Raw genomic sequence first — 20,838 nt, 5'->3', positions numbered from 1 at the left:
TGTCCTCCTTCTCTTGCTCTGTAATCTTTGAGTCTGTTTCTTCTGTCTGAGTTTCTCATCACTGGAAGTGGAAGTTCCGTACAGGCAGGGATCACCATCTGTTTTTTTCACCAGTATGTCCAATCATTTAGAAAGTGCCTGGCATGTAGTAGGCCCTTGGTTTATATTTATCGAATAAGTAAATCCTTGAAATGAGATGTGTCATAGCACCTCTCTGTGTTTGGCTTGAGAGTTTTATGGGGGAAAAATGAGATAAATGAACTTGAACCCCTTGAAAGAATATTCTTATATAAATCCAAAGTGATGCTGTATTCACTTTTCCTTCATTGCTTATACAGCCTTCCAAATAGAAATCATCTTTGGTCTACAAATAACAAATTTTGGGAGGATGTGGAGAAAAGGGAACCCTTGTACACTTTTGGTGGGAATGTAAATTGGTGCAGCTACTATGGAAAACAGTACAGAAGTTTCTCAAAAAAAAACTAAAAATAGAACTACCATATGAACTGGATATATATCCAAAAAAACCAAAAACACTAATTCGTAAAGATACATGCACCCCAATGTTTATAGCAGCTTTATTTATAATAGCCAAGGTATGGAAACATCCTAAGTGTCCATCAACAGATGAATGGATAAAGAAGCTGTGGTATATATATATATGATGGAATACTAGTCAGCCATAAAAAAGGACAAAATGTTGCCATTTGCAGCAACATGGATGGACTTGGAGGGCATTATGCTAAGTGAAATAAGTCAGACAGAGAAAGATAAATACCATATGATATCACTTGTATGTGGAATCTAAAAAATACAGCAAATTAGTGAATATAATATAAAAGAAACAGACTCACAAATATAGAGAACAAACCAGTGATTGCCAGTGGGGAAGAGGGGAGGGACGATAAAAGGATGGGAGAGTGGGAGGTATAAACTATTGAGTGTAAAATGGGTGCAAGGATGTATTGTACAACGCAGGGAATATAGCCAATATTTTGAAATAACTGTAAATGGGAAGAAACCTTTAAAAAGTGTATAAAAATAAAACATTTTTTAAAAAGAGATATACACCCCCCCAAAAAAAAGTCATCTTTGGAGTCTGCAGCAGTTGACATCTACCAGAAGCAATGTGACACCAAATCTCAGCCTTGTTCAGCTCCCTTAGCATGACCTCAGCTCTCTACTGTGAAATGATGGTTAAAAGACTGAGCTCTTGAATAATGAATCCCAGTTTCACCACTAGTTATGTGACCTTGGCCATGTTATTTAACCTTTGGTGGATTGGTTTCCTCAAATGGAGACATGGGTAATTTCAACACAAGGAGTTATAAGGATAAGATGAGATAATTCATGTAGAGTTCTCTGCATAGTCCATAAATGTTAGCTCATATATGTATTTTTTTACGTCCAAGGAGTCCATTGTTTCTTTCTGTCTATTTCATTCATTTCTTTCTTCATGAAAGAGATAGCTCCAATTCTGTAAGACTGGGTTACTTCACTACAAAAGAAAAAGACTGGGCTAGATGATGTCTAGCATGTCTTCCAACTCCAAAAGGTCAGGATTATAACGTGTAGCTCTCTTTTCCCTCAAATACAGTGTGTATCTCAACGTTCCATCGTGCTCTGTGCATCTTGATTTCCCTGTAACTAGTAATAAAAGTTCTGATATATCTCATGACGTTTTCAATTTTCTCAATGTATACTTGGATTAAAATCCCACTGTCTGTAATGTTATTTATTGGAGTTTTCATCAAATGAAAGCTTGGTTAAATTTAGGTTATAAAAATACCTAAATGGTGCCTTTGAGCCTTTTTTGGTGTACATTTTTACTGCTTTTTGGAATTTTCTAAAATTTAGAAACAGACATGTTTTTCATGCCAGATGCCTTCCATATCAAAATAAGAGCCAAAGCGTTTGTAGTATGTGTCTTTTCTGATTATAGTATGCTACGGCTTATGTGAAAACCATAAAAGTAAAACTTAAAAGGTTAGAGGAAATGAGAAATTAAATTGTGCCACTGATCCACAGACTACTGGCAACTTTCCTAAAAGTTTGCTTAGACTACCATTATAGAAGGACTTAAAAGTCTACTCTGCCACAGCTGGAAGAAAATAGAGGAAAGGAAAGAGAAATCGGTGCCAACTCTGAGAGACCACATTTTTAGTGTCTCCCAGCCAGAAAAGGTTGACCATAGATTGAAGATCATCGAGTGGCAATTTCTAATTCTTCGCCTCTTCTGAAGACTGCTGCCCTGGCTGTTCACTGAACTGTCTCTTTCCCTTTCAGCTTCCTCCATCCTTAAAAGGGAGAAGCGGCTGAGGACGAAGAATGTACATTTCAGTTGTGTCACCGTGTACTACTTCACCAGGAGGCAGGGCTTCACGAGCGTGCCCAGCCAAGGTGGCAGCACCCTGGGCATGTCTAGCCGTCACAACAGCGTGCGCCAGTACACCCTGGGCGAATTTGCCAGAGAGCAGGAGAGGCTTCACCGCGAGATGCTGAGAGAACACCTCAGGGAGGAAAAACTGAATTCTTTAAAGCTAAAGGTAAAAAAACCTTAGACGCTCACTTTTTTTTTTTTGCCAACCCCCCCCCATCCTTACCTCACTTTGGTTGCATTAACCATTTTCATATTTAGATCCACAGATTAAACTGGGCATTTTCCACAACAGACTGTCTGCTGAAGCTTTTTAAAAGCAAAAACAGTATGGTCGCCTGAAAACAGGGTGGAAAACTTACCTGACATTGTTTACTTATTCATCCTATGAATATTTCTTTAGATCCTAGACCCTGTGCTTGGGCTGGGACTATGTAGTATGAAACATAGATGTGATTGCTTTTCTCCTGGGACTTACGTATCAATAGGAAAGATAAATATTAATCATGTAGACAAAATAAAACCACATCTTCGTGAAGTGCTGTGAAGGGGAGTTGCAAGGTGCTATGAAAGTAAGTAACAGGGAATTGATGTGGTCCAGAGGTCAAGGAAGGTTTCCTCGAGGAAGTGATGGTTGAACTGAAATCTGCACAGATAGACAGGAAGTGTTGGCGAGAGTGGTTCAGGCGGCAGGGAGAGCTGGAGCTGCCTCATGGCAGGAGGAATCACGGTGAGCACACAGAGCTAGCATGGCTGGAGCAGAGTTGAAGAAAGTAGAATGATGCGGGGGGTGGTGGTGGTGGTTGGGCTTTGTAAGTCTGGTTGAGGCATTTGTTTCCTCTTCATCCTGATGCCATCAGAAGTCATACAGGAGTCCTAAGCATGGAGTTGGGGGTGGCAGGGTAATGTGATTCAGTTCATGCTATGATGTGAGGATAGTTTCGGGGCAGGGGCAGCCATGTTGGGGGAGCTTATGGAGTCAGACCAGGTAAGAGGCTATTACAGTGGTCCAGGAGAGAGATGATGGTAGGTTAGATTAGACTGATGGTAGAGAGAGGAAGAGAGATGGACAGAGGGAGTAATTTAGGAAATAAAATCGACAGTCCTTGATGATGGGTTGGATTAGGAAGGGAAAGAGGGGGACTGTCAAGAATGACTCCTGAATTTCTGGCTTGCAAAACTAAATGGGTTGTGGGTGATATTACTTTTCTCAATAACGAGGATATGACAAGGAATCCAGGAAGAGAAGCAGGTTCAGGCCGGGGGGTGCGGGCGGGCAGTGCCGTGGTGGTTATATAATGAGATCATTTTTGGAGATACTGCTTTTGAGAGGCTTTTGAGTTATCAAAGTGATGTCTGGGAGAGGTCCAGGTGGAGATAACTATTGTTGTGCCACCTTAGAGATTAAGTGGAGAGAAACACAGCTCAGAAAACCTTTTCCTCAACCGGAGACACTCTTTATGTTTGTATTGAGCCATCAGCCTATCAACATGTAGAAAGTGCTCTCCCATCATTATCTAATGAAAAAGGAAGTCTTTCTTAGGAAATCCAGAGTGCTAAACATAAGGGATCACTGGTTAAATAGCAGAAGCACCATAAGCACATCTGTGTTACCTGTACCTTTAGTTTCCAGTATGAAGTCAGTTGGCAGAGGTGTGATGTGTGTTTCAAAACACCTTGTTTTTATGTATTTTGCAATGTATGCATGTGCTTTGTTCCCAATTTACAAGAAGGCAGTTGCTTAAATGAAGCTAGACACAACCTAGCCTAAAGTGTGCCTTATATTTTCTTTGGTGGTATTTTTGACAGATTTCAATGAAAGTCTCTTCAGATTTTTTGGTAGCCAGACACTGTTACTGTTGTCCTCCATGATTGCTTTGCATGTAGCCTAATTTAATGATAATGCTCAGATTTGCTTCTGAAATCCACCCTCTGCCTTTCTAACCCGCTGCAAACCAACTCTACCCCCTACCCAAAGGGTGAAGTCATTCTCCAGATTCAAATATTGGCAGAACAATAGTGATGGCTGCTCTTCATTAAGTGATTTTTATTTGCCAGGCATTTTATAAACATTATTTAACCCTAACAAAACCCCACTGGTAGGTAAATTATGAGACCATGTGTACAGCCAAAGAAGAAGAAGCACAAAGATGTTAAGTAACTGGCTCACTCAATAGAAAACTGGTTTTGTTATCCTGTTCCTTACTATTCTAAAATTAATTGATTGTTCCCTATAGGCATTGGGAAAGACAATCTCTGTACCTATAGGGAGTTGTCCCTTTCTGGGGTTTGGTACTGTGTGCAGTGGTTTTTTAACAGCTGGGGGACTGTAATTCTATCTGAGAGAAGATTTATTGTGGTGACCTTTGAAGCACATTGTACATTCCATGACTATTAGGGGGAGCTACACACCTGCAGGGTCCTTCCTCCATACCAGGCAATGATATATTCTGATACTATAATTTGTATTCAGTTACTTCTACCCTTTTATTTTTAACAAGCTAAAGAAGAAGCAAAAAAGAGGCTTCTATTATTGATTTACTTTTGTCATTGTGCTTAGTTTTGGAAGTTGGGAAGACATTCATCCGAGTGGGTGTCATGTCTTGGTTTGTCATTGATAACCGAAAACATGCAGCTTTCCCTTTTGGTAAAGATATAAACAAAAGGCATTAGGACATCATCACTCCTTCCAAATGAATATCAAGCAAAAAGATAATGGGATTCTAAGGTGATCTGATCTAAGCCTCCCTATACTGAAAGTATTCAAAAACTCGGAAACACATGTCACATAAAACGAATGAAAGATCACGGCAATGTGGACTCACTGGCTAAAAAAAGCTGAGGGAAATTAATGAAGGAAAACATATATTTTAATTGTGATTCCTCTAGTGTATTAACTTTTATGAGTTTTTAAATGTCATTGACTATGCTTGTCTAAGGTTTAACTACCCCAAATCTAACATTAGCTATCCAAAAACATTACCTATCCAAAAATTTCACTCTGATACTTGAAATTTCACTTTTAATGTGACGTTTGTTTTGAAATATACCTCTGGCATAAGCAACGAAATGTGACTAAATTGATTCCATTTTTTGGCTGGAGCAGCAAGAGAGGGTCAGTAGCTGAGAGAGGGGTCCAAAGAGGAAAGGGAGGATTATTAAAGACAAACTTTGCCACTTTGGTTTTGCCTGGAGGTGGCCCTCTGTGGGTGACAGCGAGCTGCCCATTGAGTAAGGAAAGAGAAGGCAGCATCTGACAAAAAACACTTTCCAAAGCTCTCAGCACCAAACTTTTTCCTAAGCCCTTGCTAGGAAACTCATTGGACTTGGAACTGGGTAGTTTCCTTCCTACTTACTTCAGAATCAACAGCCCCAGAAGAGTAAGAAGTTTCTCTTTCCATTCTACCTGTGTGTCTTTCCAGGGTGTCTCTCTAGGTTCTAAATAGTGAGCCCATTTATACAACAACACCTCCTCCCATGGGGCCTTCATAGTGAAAGGTTAGTAAAAAGAACACAGACACGCATCTTGATGTTTCTTGATGTTTCTTTGGAAACAAAATAAGATAGAAATTTAGCTCTTCATTGTAAAATGTCTTCTTATTTAGTGATTCATCTCTTAATCAAATTATGAGTTAAATATATTAAGAAATAATATATGCAATTAGATTTGTAGAACAAATCCAATTTTATTTGGGGGGTTCAAGTGTGTCTTTTTTGTTGTTGGCATTGGTGTGCCAAACATTGCCTAGAAACAATTAATAGAGAAAGCTTATTGAATAAAGTGCATGTTTCTAGAAGAAATAACTAGCTTTAGATTTCTAAATTACAGCGCACAGTACTTTTTTCCTGTCAAGCCCATTCAGACATGTTGTACTCGTCACAGTAATCAATGCAGTCATCTTAATACTATACTTTTTTCCAAATTAAGTACTTAGATTTCATCATCTGCACCACATTGTTGAACAATTACATTAGACTTTATTCCCATTTCACATGGGTCTGTAAAATGCATTAGGGGGCTATTTATATGTTTCAAAAGAGCCTTGGCATTCGAATTGCCTCTGGGGTTATATCTTACTGGATTCTACTACCTTGGTGTAGGAAATGTACCTTAGTTTTCACAGCTTTCACTGGACTCTCTTTCTTAATGTTTTTTCAACATTGATTGTTTTTCCTCTCCTTTCTAAGATCAAGCCTTTCTCTACTCTTGTACCATTTCCAGAGGCTTTCCAAAGCTATACAGTTTTCTCATGTGTCCCTTGACTAATGCTTGGTTGTTTGCTGTCTTTCTTCATAAAAAAAGTTACCAGATGGTGACTCTTCCTTTAAGGAGCAACCTTGAAAATATCTCTATCTAAATCTCCTTCACCCCAAATCTTAGATTTATGACTGTGTGTTATTCATTTAGAAATTTACCTGTACAATATTATAATTCTTCCTCTTCACCCCCAGCCCTGCCCCTTGTATCCTCTTAAGAGTCTTGTGATTTAACTAACCTACAGGTAAAGTTCTTAAATACCTAGGAGATAGGAGGGATTAGAGGTTTGTGAGAGGTGGTTGACACCGAATATCTCTAACCTATAGTTTCAAAATTTGGGGATGTGGTTTTAACTGTTTCCTTATACCACAGTTCTTATTAGACGGGTCAGAATCTGCTGATCTTGGTAGTCTTAAGCTCCACTTATTCCTACAGAACTTCTTTGTCAGCCTCTGTAGAGATTACTCAGGAGCATACGTAGCACCAGTGCTTCCAGAATGCAACCCTCAGTGGAGGCCTGCTCCAACACTGAATGCAAAACTCTGATTTCCATTTGCCATGTCACATGTACAGCCTATTTTGACAAGAACAGAGAAGACACACCTAACCAAAGTGATGCATCCTGAGAGACTGGGCTTCAGCCCTGAGCAAATGCAATATATTTAAGAATAGGTTCTTTCAAAATATTGCTGGCATTTTCATTTAAATGGAAAACTTAAGCATATGTAATCACATCTCTACATTCTTCCTGTACAGTAAACATTGATCTTCTCATTGAGGAGAAATCTGTTGAACTGATTCTCCTGGTTAAAATATGGGGTTCATGCAGCGGTGTCTGTAGCCAGCTTGTAAAAATTCTTCACTAAAGAGGATTGTCTCATCTCTTCCCCGTGGTAGCTCAAAATCACCCACGATGGGAGTATTCACACCGTGCGACTTGGCAAACACAAAACTAACAGCACAATTAGACAAACAAATTCGACAACAAATTAGAAACACCCCTCCCTTTTTTTTTCAGAGACCCAGTTGTTAAATATTTATCAGCCACACTCTTGGATTCATTTAGCTTATTAGCTGCTGCTAAAAGAGACAAAGTTTGTCTGAACCAGAAGGGAGGATAAAGGAATGTATGAAAAATTTATATGTCTTATTGTTGATATTATCATCTTTTCTGGTGACTTTTGGGGCGATATGTAAACCAAAGACTCATTGTAAATTCAGGTTGTTGAAATATTTATTAGCTGACAAAACAACCTAACATTTCAAGGACATGATTAATCTGGTTCCAATTTGCCACCTGCAATTAACAACTAATGAGCCAAAGAATTATACTATAAGATTTGACTGAATGTCAAAATGATATAAATGTTTTACTTCAGTTTGCCAGAGACCTTAATGACCAGGTTATCTATCCAGCTCGTAGCAGGTAACCAGGCATTCCTTTCATCAAATACATATGCAGATTTGTATATCCAGCCCCTTACTATACATCTCCGGCAACCCAAAGCACACTGATTTTTAAAAAATTTTATTGTAGCATAGTTGATTATGGTTACCAAAGAGGAAAAGGGGGGAGGGATAAATTAGGAGGTTGGGATTAACATATATACACTACTATATATAAAAGCACACTGCTTTTTGAGAAAGCCAATTCCATTTTGTAGCTGTAAATTGTTAGAAAGCTCTTCTTTCTGTTGATCAAACTGCTATCATCTAATTGTACCTTTTGACCCTAATTCTGGCCTCTAAGGACGTAGAATAAATCTTGTCCCAGTTCTCCAAACTCCAAGTGTTTGAAAGCAGTGTTGATGGACACGCAAATATTTGATAATAGGCTATATGGATGGGCTCCATGTGTCTCTGTTCTATAAGATTAAACATCCCTAGTTCTTTTCACTAATCCTGCTGTTTTTCAGACACTTTATGGCCTTGGTTACCTTCTTCTGGATATAATGCTATTTATTTATGTCCACCTCACAATATGGTACTCGATCTGGACATTGTACTCCTAGTGAGATTTGTTCAGTATGTTACATTACATTCTCCCAAGTCGTGGATACTCTATCCACAGTATACACTAAAGGTACAGTAGCTTTCTGGACCTTAATCAATGTTTTTGTTCATATTATGCTGGTGGTAAGTAAAACAACAACAAAAAACAAGCAAGCAAACACACAAAACCCAGGTAAATCAGGTCTGCATCATTACATAAATTAAAACATTTTAACATCTCCTGGGCAAGAATCTTCTTTAGCGCTAGACATGGTGTACAGAGAAGCATCAATAAAGTTTTGTTTTCTATTTTAATGAACCTAATCTTGTCATCTGAAGGTATGATTAGCCTGCCTTTTAGTTATCCATCCAATATATTATTTAAAAACTATATTTAACAAGACAGGGCCAAGTTCAGGATACCCCCTCAGAGTAGTGACCCTCAAGAGGAAAAGGGGGAGACTTTCCTGTCACCACCCCACAGCGACCTCCCTGGAGATTCCTTGCCAGGTGGGTCACCACTGCCGATAGGATGTGTAGGTGCCACATCCCTCATTGGTGGTGCAAAGGAGCCGAGCATCGCTGTTCTTTGAAACATTTTCAACGTTTCAACTAACTAAAAATCCATGCATTCAACCATACCCTTATTAATCATCTTGTATTCCATCCTTCCATGTACAGAACATAAGAAATTTTGTCAGAGAATCTCAAGACTAGATCACTGGTTTTCTAATTATGTTCCGTGGGGTCAGGGCTCTGGGTGCCTCACTCTTGCTTTTGTCTGTTTTATATATTAAGATTCTTCATGGGCTTTAATTTGACAAATGGACATTTTCTCCCTAGTGGGCCCAGGCAACAGTCACTGTTCCCTCTTTTCACATGTACAGACCATCTGTTTAAATCATCTTTTCTGGAATTTTATCTAGAATTAGCACTTTTTATTTTTATTTATTTATTTTTTTTAGTTTTCTTTTTTTTTGCGATACGCGGGCCTCTCACCGTTGTGGCCTCTCCCGTTGCGGAGCACAGGCTCCGGACACGCAGGCTCAGCAACCATGGCTCACGGGCCCAGCCGCTCCGCGGCATGTGGGATCTTCCCGCACCAGGGCACGAACCCGTGACCCCTGCATCGGCAGGCAGACTCTCAACCACTGCGCCACCAGGGAAGCCCTAGAATTAGCACTTTTTAAAATAATAATTCACTTGCATTTTGATTACCTTTTAATTCCTTTCCCTATGACTCTTCACAGATATTTGACTGAGCAATCATAACTTTAAGCTTTTTCATTGCTCTAAAACATGAATACCCTGGGCCTGAGTATTCTTACATAAAACAGCTCAGTACTCTTTCACTCTCTCCCACCTCTTGTTTTTACATGAAATCCTTCCTAGCTGTTTTCCCATTTCTTGTTTAAAGGTTTTTCTCCTTGATAGAGACGTGGAATCAGAGTAAGAAGTAAATAATTCTACTTTGTGTCTTTGTACCTCCCCTCCCATTTTATTTGTCAATCATTTCCTCCTTCCCACTGCTTCTATAACTTGCTCATATATTTTATTGAACTTACCACACTGTATCATATTTGTTACATGGTCATCTCCCCAGCAGGCTAGAAGCTACTTAGATGGAAGCACTGTTATACATGTGTAAACCCTGATACCTGATACAGCGGCTGGCAGCATAGCATAGTGATTAAGGATATTCATTCATTCATTCAAAAATATTTATTAATCAATTAGTATGAGGTTGCAGTTAACACAGTGCTGGAGACAGAATTATGAGCAAGACAGATATGGTCCTTGTTCTCAATGTATTCACAGTAGAATGAATGAGGGAGGTATACATAAAACCAATTACCAACACTAATATATTACTACAAAATTAGGCAGCATACTATGCTGATTAAACGCAGGCCAGGGTAAAAGATTTAAAAGTCAGCTGAAGAAATCAAAAGTAACATTATTTCAACAGTGGTAGCTGTCACTTGGAGCAGCTTCTTTTGCTGGCATATCTATTAGAAAGAACACCTCCGCAAGCCCACAAAATAAAAACTCAAAGGAAATGCTAACTGGTGAGAATGTCATATCTTCAGCTGGCTTCCTGTCTTCTTTTTTGAGCTCCTGTTCTCTGTATATGAGTCATATATTTTTTTATTTCTGAATGAGCTAATTATAAGGAAGCTTGTCTGCTCTTTGCCTCCTGCCCTGCAGTGCTGAGATCAGCTCTTAGAGCGTGGCTGCAACCATATCCTTTTCTTCCATACAGGTTTCCTATTACTCTAAGAATTTTCACTCCAAACTCGTCTCGTGAGCCTGGCTCAAGCTTTGGAGTCAAATAGACCTGAGTTTGATTCTCAGTGCAATCACTAATTATCTATGTAACTAGACGTTGGCAAATTATCTTCTCAAGGCTCCAGTTTTCTCCAAATACCGTATTCGAAGGCATATATATGGAATCTAAAAAAAAAAAAAAAAGAGAAATGGTACTGAGGAACCTAGTTGCAGGGCAGGAATAAAGCTGTAGACATAGAGAATGGACTTGAAGACACGGGGTGGGAGGGGGAAGCTGGGGCCAAGTGGCAGTAGCATCGACATATATACACTACCGAATGTAAAATAGTTAGCTAGTGGGAAGCAGCAGCATAGCACAGGGAGGTCAGCTCCATGCTTTGTGATGACCTAGGGGTGTGGGATAGGGAGAATGGGAGGGAGGCTCAAAGGGGAGGGGATATGGGGACATATGTATGCATGTGGCTGATTCACTTTGGTGTACAACAGAAACTAACACGGTATTGTGAGGCAGTTATACTCCAATAAAGATCAATTTTAAAAAAAAGAAAAAAGCACTGTTGCAAAACAAAACCAAAAACAAAAGCTCCAGTTTTCTCAACTGCAAAAATACTTCCTAAGATTGTTTGCAAATCAGGTGAGATAATTTATATAAAGTATGGAGGGAGTTCAGTACCTTGTTTTCAGTATATGATAGCTTGGGCCACTCATTATACAGATCATCATCATTATAATAGGCAGGAATCAGTGTTTGTGGAATTGAATTATTCTTTCACATTCTTGTTTCCACTGTCATTGTTACATGTGTTAAGAACTTTGTAATAACCAGGAGATTTTATTACTAAGAACACCTTTTAACCACTGAAGGGAAGTGTTTTTATTTCTGTGGGTTTTATTTTGTTTTGTTTTGTTTTCAGCATTATAGTCCATCCACATTTTCAGTATTGTTTCCCTCTCCATAATCATTTTGCACTAAATTAGTTTCTTCAAGCACTTAATTCATCAAAAAGTTCATCTTGTAGGAATTTACAGTGGAATATATCCACTACATGCTATAGCCAAAAAAAACCACAAAAGATTGAATGCTGAGTTGATAATCCCCTCCCCCCCCACTCACTCACTCCCCCGCCTGACCTGGTACTTGATTCAGGATAGTCTGAGAATCACTCTGCCGATTCTGACAGTAATGTGTAATGTGTCCCATCCCGCAAATATATTTAGATGGGCAAAGGTTTTACTCTGTTGCGCTTTGGGAACTATTTACTCATACGTAACAGTACATATCAGACAGATTTGCAAAAGTAAGATGTTTCAATTCGGTTTAAGAAAAGTTATAGTCCTTTCATTTGTAGAGTGAGTCTGGACAAGTTTACACAGTGGCTCAAGAACTAAGTCCTATCTTAAGTAGCATCATTGGAACAAAGCAAGTACACACACACACACACACACACACACACACACACACACCTTAAGATACTTCCAATACAGTATAAATAAATGCACATATATGTGAGATAAATATAAAATAAGATAAGGATCACTAAATCAAATTATGAGTTAAGTCATTACTTTTCACCTGTAAAATGGCTAAGGCAGGGGAAGGGAGATGCTACTTTCTGAAAACCTAAAGTTTATTTACTTTTTTGTTTTTTGCTTATGGATCAAGACAGGAAGTGATGTCACAAAAGTTCAGCCAGTCTGGCTAATTTGCAAGCCAACGAATGCATGCTCTGTCCCATCTCAGGCCTTTGAAGCTGTTGTTGCTCAGTGGGGAATACCTTCTGCCTCCACCTGTTCAGCTAACTGCTACTCCACCTTCAGATTCAAGCTTAGGTGTGAAAGTCTACCCTCCTCACCCCATCACCAGCCCCACCTCAAGGTGGCCCTCCTGCATGGTTTCAATGCCTTGTGTTCAAGCTCAGCTAGGAAATCCTTATAAATTGGATTAAAATTACTAGATTCCTCTTCTCTTTACTCTAATCCATTGATTTCAAGACCCATGTCTTGTGCACCAACACACTTAGAGCCTAATGTAAAATAAGCACAAAAGATCACTGAATATATATTCAATATATAAAAAGTATGTCTATATAATTATCAAGACAGTTAAGAACCCAAGCTGTAGAGTTAAATATTTAGGATTCTGATGTGGTACACACCTCACTGCTTATGATCTTGGACAAGTTATTTAGCATTCCTGTGCCTCAGTTTCCCCATCAGTTAAATGGGTAGAATGCTAATATCTACTTCGTGAGATTTTTGTGATGGTCAGTGAGTAAACGCAGGTAAAGTGCTTGCAGCAGTGACACACAGATTCAGAACTGTTACTATTATCGTCTCATGTATGATTCTCTCACCTTTCTTTCACCTCCAGCTCCAATCTCTCTTCTTTTCTCTCTCTCTCTCTCTCTCTCTCTCTCTCTCTCTCTCACACACACACACACACACACACACACACACAAGCAGGCTTGAAGGTCAGGATCCTTTGGTGGTCTCCTTAAACCACATTTTTGGCAAGCTTTGTTTGAGCTCTTGGAAAGGCAGTGTTCTTTGGGAAAAGAACACTGAGATAGAAATGGTCCAAATCCCAGACTGGCTTCTAAGGAATCTACTTCAAAAGAGAGCATTCCTTTGAATATGCTGGTTACTCTGTATGTATTTATTTTGTAAACAAAATAGCTTGTTAGACACATTGAGGTTTAACTCCACATTATAGTCCCTGTACTGCATTAGGTACCATTGAAAACTTGGAATCTATCTGTTTTACACAGGGAAAAGCATGCTAGAATAGGGGTCAGGGAATTAGGTTCTATAAGCATGTCTTGGAGGGGACACAATTAATCTGAGCCTCAATAATGCATAAAATAAGGAGGCTGTATTTGATGAACTAACATCTGAAAATTCAATGATTCTATTCTGAGATAGGAAGAAGACATTTATAGGTATCACTCATGTCAAAGAGACAAAATGTACAAAATAAATATTCTTGTGAAGATGGACCAATGGGGTAAAGGAGTCAGCAAAAACAGATGAGGAAATCATGGAAGACTCCCTAGAGTTTGTTGTACAAGATCTTGAAAGCATGATGAACATGAGTTGATGGACAGAAATAGAGAGCTCATTGACTTATTGCCCCGTTGCTCTAATATAGAAAAATGCATTTGAAAATAATGTATGTAATACTCTGATTTAAAGGAGCATTTAAACTCGATAGGTTTGGTCTGCGTTTGAAAGGGGCAAATGGGCATATCCTGGAGGAGAGGGCTGGGGAAGGACTTCCAAGGGGACAGCAGAGAATAGTATCTGTCATTGGTTACGTAACCAAACCAGAAACCGTGAGGACAAAGAGAGAAGCCAATTAACCGGGTTGAACTAGAATATTTCCAGTCTTCACTAGCAACGGCAGAGATGATATTGGATAGATGAGGAGAAAACCTTGCCAGATCACTTCAATGATAATGTGAGATTTTTTTGAAAATCTAAATTAGGACCCTTGTGGGTTCTTGAACAAGAGTAAGAACAGTATGTAGCTAGCTGTGTATCAAGGACTTTTAGATTCTTAATTGAATTTTTATTTAAAAATGAAACTGTTTATTGTAATTTAAGTGTGGGAATAAGAAATGCAGATTTCATTTCTAAGGGCTCTTATATTTGTTTTTTTATGAGTGAAGAATTGTTTTATTGTATTTTTTTAATTTTTATTGAAATATGGTTGATTTACAATGTGTTAGTTTCAGGTATACAGCAAAGTGATTCAGTTTATATATATATATATATATACACACACACATACATATATATATGTAACTGAATATGTATATATATCTTCATATATATATGTATATATAGATATATCTTTTTCAGATTCTTTTCCATTATAGGTTATTACAAGATATTGAGTATAGTTCCCTGTGCTATATAGTAGGTCCTTGTTGGTTATCTATTTTGTATATAGTAGTGTGTATATTTTAATCCCAAACTCCTAATTTATCCCTCCCCTCCCCTTTCCCCTTTGGTAATCATAAATTTCCTTTCTGTCTGTGAGTCTGTTTCTCTTTTGTAAATAAGTTCATTTGTATCATGTTTTAGATTCCACATATAAGCAATTTCATATGATGTTTGTCTTTGTCTGACTTCACTTAGTATGATAATCTCTAGGTCTATCCACATTGCTACAAATGGCATTATTTCATCCTTTTTCATGGCTGAGTAATATTTCATCACATATATGTGTATGTATATATATGTGTTTGTGTGTGTTTATATATATCTTCTTTATCAATTCATCTGTCGATGACACTTAGGTCGCTTCCATGTCTTGGCTATTGTAAATAGTGCTGCTGTGAACACTGGGGTGCATGTATCTTTTCGAATTAGAGTTTTCTCCAGATATATGCCCAGGAGTGGGATCATACGGTATTGGAATAAGCATCATCTGTAGTTTATTTGAGATACAGTTGTTTCTTTTTCATTCTTAGATGCCATTTGGTTAGTCATGTTGCCTTAAAAATTGTCATGTTTTTAAATGTTTGCTGAAGTCTTACTTTTTGTTGATTTTTAGATTTCATGTATTATATGACAGCAACCATTATTTTTTAAAAAATCAAACCCTGTTGATATGAAATGAAGTTTTTTGTTGTTTTTGTGATGTTACCAGTTACTGTTAGTGGACATCACAGAAAAATGAAAACAGCTTAACCAATACATTTATAAAGAAATTCCAAGGAAGGAAATAAATTACAGATCACACCAAGAAACAAAACCCAATAAAAGGAAATGCCCAACTTTATAGGAACACAGATTTAAGCTCTGAAATATAAAAAAATACATAAATTAGTAGCTTTTGACAATGCATTTCAGGGACCCTTTGCAATATATTTTAATATACACTTGCTACTGTGTTGTTTCCTCTACCTGAGGGCAAAAATCAATCTTCTGTTTGTTTTTCAATACATTCAGAGTTGTCCAGGTTGGGATTTTTGTCAGTAATAAATATTCTTATCTAAATATAGGATTTTTCCTAGGAAGATAAGAAACTGATGTCTGGTGTCACCAGGGTATTTTAACTGTGTAATAACTGAATTGTTATTAAGTTCAAAAGGCATAGTAATAATTGCAGTTAATGAAGTTCATGAAGTGATACATATAAAACTTAAAGAATCAAAATAGCTTCCCTATATAGAACTTCCTTGAATAATCTCTGAGTTTCTTCATTTATTCCTGTGCTGCTTCCCAGAATATAGTTCTTGCTTATATTCAGAGGAAATGTCTCTTTCTAAATGTTTTTTTATGAAGAAAATATATTATGTGGTGATATGGCAGTAAGAAGTGAAATACTGACTCAGGGTTTCCCGATGGATGAAATTAATTTAGAAAAGAAATATACACAGAAGCAGAAAAGTTATGGGTATGAGACACAGTCGTCCACAGGTGCTATTATGTGGAAGGTATTGCTCTGGGCAGTTTCCTATGAAGTCCTTCGAGGGAGGAGTTCATTGTTTGGGTTGCCTGTTGGCAAGAGCCTGCCACGCTGCCCTCTGCTCCTTGTCTTACTGAGAGCACAGTGACCTGACTAAGTGCGTCATATCAAGCTCTCGTTCATGGAACATTCTGTAGGGAAACCGTGTTTGTAATCCCAACAGCACAGGACAGCAAAACTTTACTTCCTAGTACATAGTTTCTCTGGAGCCCAAAAGACAGGGTTGTTATTTCAAGGACATGTTTGCTTATTTAGGTGGCAGTAGCTTCCGCTAAGATGCTATCACCTCTGAACAAGGACACATTTATTCCAACATCAAATCTGCCCATCACAAACTGAGTCTAACAATAGCTTTCACTGATGGGCATCTGTGACCTCTGGCCTTTTTCACATCGCGCAGGCTGAAAGCTCCAGCAACTATACCTCCTAACATTAAGAGGTTAAGAGTTCCAATTAACAAGTCTTGTGTCCATTTAAAAGCCTATCATTTTTATGCATTCATTTTCCTTCCTGTAATTTCTCTAAAGAGAAAAGTAAAAGGAAATGATTTGACTCACAAACATTTTCTTCATCCCTATGAATCATTTATTTTGTAACTGGAAGTTTATACCTCTTAATCTCCCACACCTATCCACAAACACTTATGGATTATGGGGACATAATGTTATATAATAGCTTCATTCTTACCAAGTGCAGAAGTAGGGATTTTAGACCCTGTCCATGCTAAGTCTCTTTTTTGCTGCTTTGTATTTCTAGATGACGAAGAATGGCACCGTGGAATCTGAAGAAGCTAGCACTCTTACAGTGGATGACATTTCTGATGATGATATCGATTTAGACAACACCGAGGTAGACGAGTACTTCTTTCTCCAACCCCTGCCAACAAAAAAACGGAGAGCACTGCTGCGGGCCTCTGGGGTGAAAAAGATTGATGTGGAGGAAAAGCATGAGCTACGAGCCATCCGCCTATCTCGAGAGGACTGTGGCTGTGACTGCCGGGTGTTCTGTGATCCAGAAACGTGTACCTGCAGCCTGGCAGGCATTAAGTGTCAGGTAAGGATTGGGATTTCAAGGAATCCGAAGGCATGACATTATACACCAACCCCTAAAGAGGCAGTTGTGTTCCATGTAATGAAGTTTCCCACACGTGGAGGAAAATTCTGGGGTAAGGCAAGACACATGATTCAAGAAGAGAGAAATACTAATTCAATGACATTTAGGGGTATATGTAATATATATATATATATATATATATATATATATATATATATATATATATATATGGTATAGTGTGAAAGGCAATCCAAGCTGCAGTTGTCAGTTGAAATTGTTTGCTCTTGGATTCATTTATTATGCAAACTTATTTTGTCTTCTTACAAGCATTCAGGGAGATCATGACATCCCTAACATTTAAAGTTTGTATTCTCTGATCCATCCATGGGGTGTAAAATGATGATTGCTTAGAGGTAGTGTAGATTAGTGGAAAAATTACCAGACTGGGACTTAAGAAAACTGAGTTTTCCTCCTGGCTCTGCCTTTTGCCACGATGTGAAATTGGCAAGTCAGGTAAACTTACTGGGTTCCGTTTTCCCACTTCTAAAATGAATGGGCTGGGCTAGGTCAGGGGTTGGGAAACGATAACTCACAGGTCAGATCCAGCCTGCCGCCCTGTTTTTGTAAGTAAAGTTTTATTGAAGCACAGCCATGTATTTTTTGTGTGTGTTTACATGTTGCCTATAACTGCTTTCATACTTCTACAGCAGAGCTTGAGTAGTTGTCGCAGAGACTGTATGGCCCACAAAGGCTAAAATAATTATTCTCTGGCCTTTTTACAAAAAAAGAGCTTACCAACCCCTGAACTAGATACTTCTCAGGTTCCTATCCATCTATATCATTGGTGCGCCATGATTAGTTAGGGGTTTTTATTGTATGCAGAAACTCAACTTTTTCAATAAGAGCCTCTCAGGCAGACAAAAGGAGAGGACAGTTCTTATCAACTGAACAGTTGCTTGAGGTAGATTCACAGAAAGTGGAATCACAGGTAAGAAAGTAGCTATAGATTCTGGCTCAACATCTGCTACTACTTTTTGTGGGGACCGGGATGACTGTGCTGGAATCCACTTTCTCCTCTCTTGCATGGGAAATACCCCATGCTTGGATAAGGTGGAAAGAAGGGCAAGTTCTTTCTGGTTGCCTGTGCTCTGGTCTGCATAAAGGTGGAATCTAAGCCAGCAAATATCTTCGGAGTCCCTCAGATTGCCCAGAATTCCACTCATCACCTGAGTGAAGAGCTCAGTCCAACAACACTTGCTGAACCTAATCACTCTATCTACAGAGTCCAAACACTCGAATAATCATGGGATATTGATTAAATGAACATCTCCTTCTCTCCAGAAGCTTGTAGTCTAAGGGAGGGGTAGGGAAGGCCGGGGAGCCAGCAACTAAACAAAAATCCACCAGTCACCGTCATGAATGTGCGTACGCATCGCAGCCTGCAGTTGCATACGTGCGTCACCTACCAAGGATCCAAAAGAATGAGAAGGTACGCCAATGAGAGTGAGTTATCACACTGCTTGATACTAAGGTGGTGTCAATCTGGACACCTTGGGCAGAGAAGTTCATTTTATAATAAGCAAAAAAAACCTCCTGGCTAGAATGAGGAATGTCATGTCATTTAGACTAAAAATAGCAGGTGGGGATGAGGGCAGTAAGTTTGTTTCAAACTGAGCCTGTGAGCTGGCATGCAGCAGAAAAAAAGGGAGCTTGGGGAAAGGACAGAAGCATTGAAAAAAATGGGAGCAAAATTAATGGGATGGAGAGAAGAGGGAAACGGAGAATGGCGACAGAAGTAAAGAAAGCACAGGAGGGATAAATGAACAAAACTACACACCATAACTCATTTTTATTTTGAGTATGGGTTTAAAATTAGGTTAACTCATGTTCTAAGCCTTCACTTCCCTTTTTGTTTCTGTCTGCAGTTTGATTGTCGTTTGTTCTGGCGTAAGTGGGTTTAAGTCATCCCAGATTTCAAAGGCTTTGCCCTGAGGTACTGGATTTTTATTTGATTTGTAAGAGTTCCAGGGGGCTAATCTGTGTTCTTCCCTCCAAGGTGGATCGAATGTCTTTCCCATGTGGCTGCACTAAAGAAGGATGTAGTAACACAGCAGGTAGAATTGAATTTAATCCTATCCGTGTCCGGACTCACTTTTTGCACACAATAATGAAACTTGAACTGGAGAAAAACCGAGAGCAGCAAATCCCCACGCTGAACGGCTGCCACGGGGAGATAAGTGCCCACAGTAGTTCCATGGGCCCTGTGGCTCACTCCGTCGGATATTCCATCGCAGACAATTTTGAGATTGAAACGGAACCCCAGGCTGCAGTGCTGCACCTGCAGTCGGCGGAGGAATTAGATTGCCAAGGAGAGGAAGAGGAGGACGGTAGCAGCTTCTGCAGCGGAGTCACGGACTCCAGCACCCAAAGCTTGGCCCCCAGCGAGTCAGACGAGGAGGAAGACGAGGACGACGAGGAGGAAGAGGAGGACGACGACGAGAAAGGGGACAGTTTCGTGGAAGCTTTGGGTCCCCATGCCGAAGGGGTCCCTCTTCCTTCCGTCCTTTGTTACTCCGATGGCACGGCCGTCCACGAAAGCCACGCGAAAAGCGCTCCCTTTTATGCCAACTCTTCTACCCTCTATTACCAAATAGACAGCCACATTCCAGGAACTCCCAACCAGATCCCCGAGAACTACTCGGAAAGAGAGACTGTCAAAAGCGGTGCCCTCTCGCTGGTGCCTTACACCATGACCCCGGAGCAATTCGTGGACTATGCCCGACAAGCGGAAGAGGCGTACGGCGCCTCCCACTACCCAGCTGCCAACCCCTCTGTCATCGTTTGCTGCTCCTCTTCGGAAAACGACAGCGGTGTGCCCTGCAATAGCTTATATCCCGAACACAGGTCCAATCATCCTCAAGTGGAATTTCACTCATACTTGAAAGGCCCCTCCCAGGAAGGGTTTGGCTCTGCATTGAATGGGGACAGTCACATTTCAGAGCATCCTGCTGAAGATTCTTTGAGCCTCGCAGAAAAGAGCAGATTGCACGAAGAGTGCATCAAATCGCCCGTGGTGGAGACTGTCCCTGTTTAGTAGCTTAAGTTATTCTTGGACCAACTCTTCTCCTATGTAAAGCACTGTATTTAATTGGATTTCCTGGGCTCATCGTGGTTTCAGCTGAGGACCAAGAAAACTTGGACCGTGGTGAATCTTCCAGACTGTATTTTGTTTTCTCCCTTCTAGCTACGTGACTGTGCCGTTGCACAAATGCAGTCTCTATGAGGGTTTTAAACGATTTCAGACTGTTTTGATAGAAAATGCTAATTTTAAAAAAGCATATCTCACAGTTGCCTACCTGTGAAACTGTGTGAAACCTGCCAAGCTGTGTAGAT

The 20,838-nt window shown here is 39.4% G+C and overlaps 1 protein-coding gene across 1 annotated transcript in view; it reads left to right on the top strand.

The window, feature by feature from the left end:
• CSRNP3 (cysteine and serine rich nuclear protein 3) overlaps positions 1-20,539 on the top strand; it is a gene marked incomplete at both ends in the record, with an annotated part of 167,630 nt that extends 147,091 nt beyond the window's left edge. The window contains 3 exons of the mRNA XM_082658556.1: positions 2,287-2,546; positions 17,149-17,445; positions 19,502-20,539. Coding sequence (XP_082514682.1) covers positions 2,287-2,546; positions 17,149-17,445; positions 19,502-20,539 — 1,595 coding nt within the window. The remainder of the gene's footprint in view (positions 1-2,286; positions 2,547-17,148; positions 17,446-19,501) is intronic.
• Positions 20,540-20,838: the final 299 nt, after the last annotated feature.

This window comes from Grampus griseus (genome assembly GCF_964374135.1).
Source record: "Grampus griseus genome assembly, chromosome: 7".
NCBI lineage: Eukaryota > Metazoa > Chordata > Mammalia > Artiodactyla > Delphinidae > Grampus > Grampus griseus.
The sequence above is the reverse complement of the archived record's forward strand: the minus strand, read 5'-3'. Positions and strand labels throughout refer to the sequence as shown.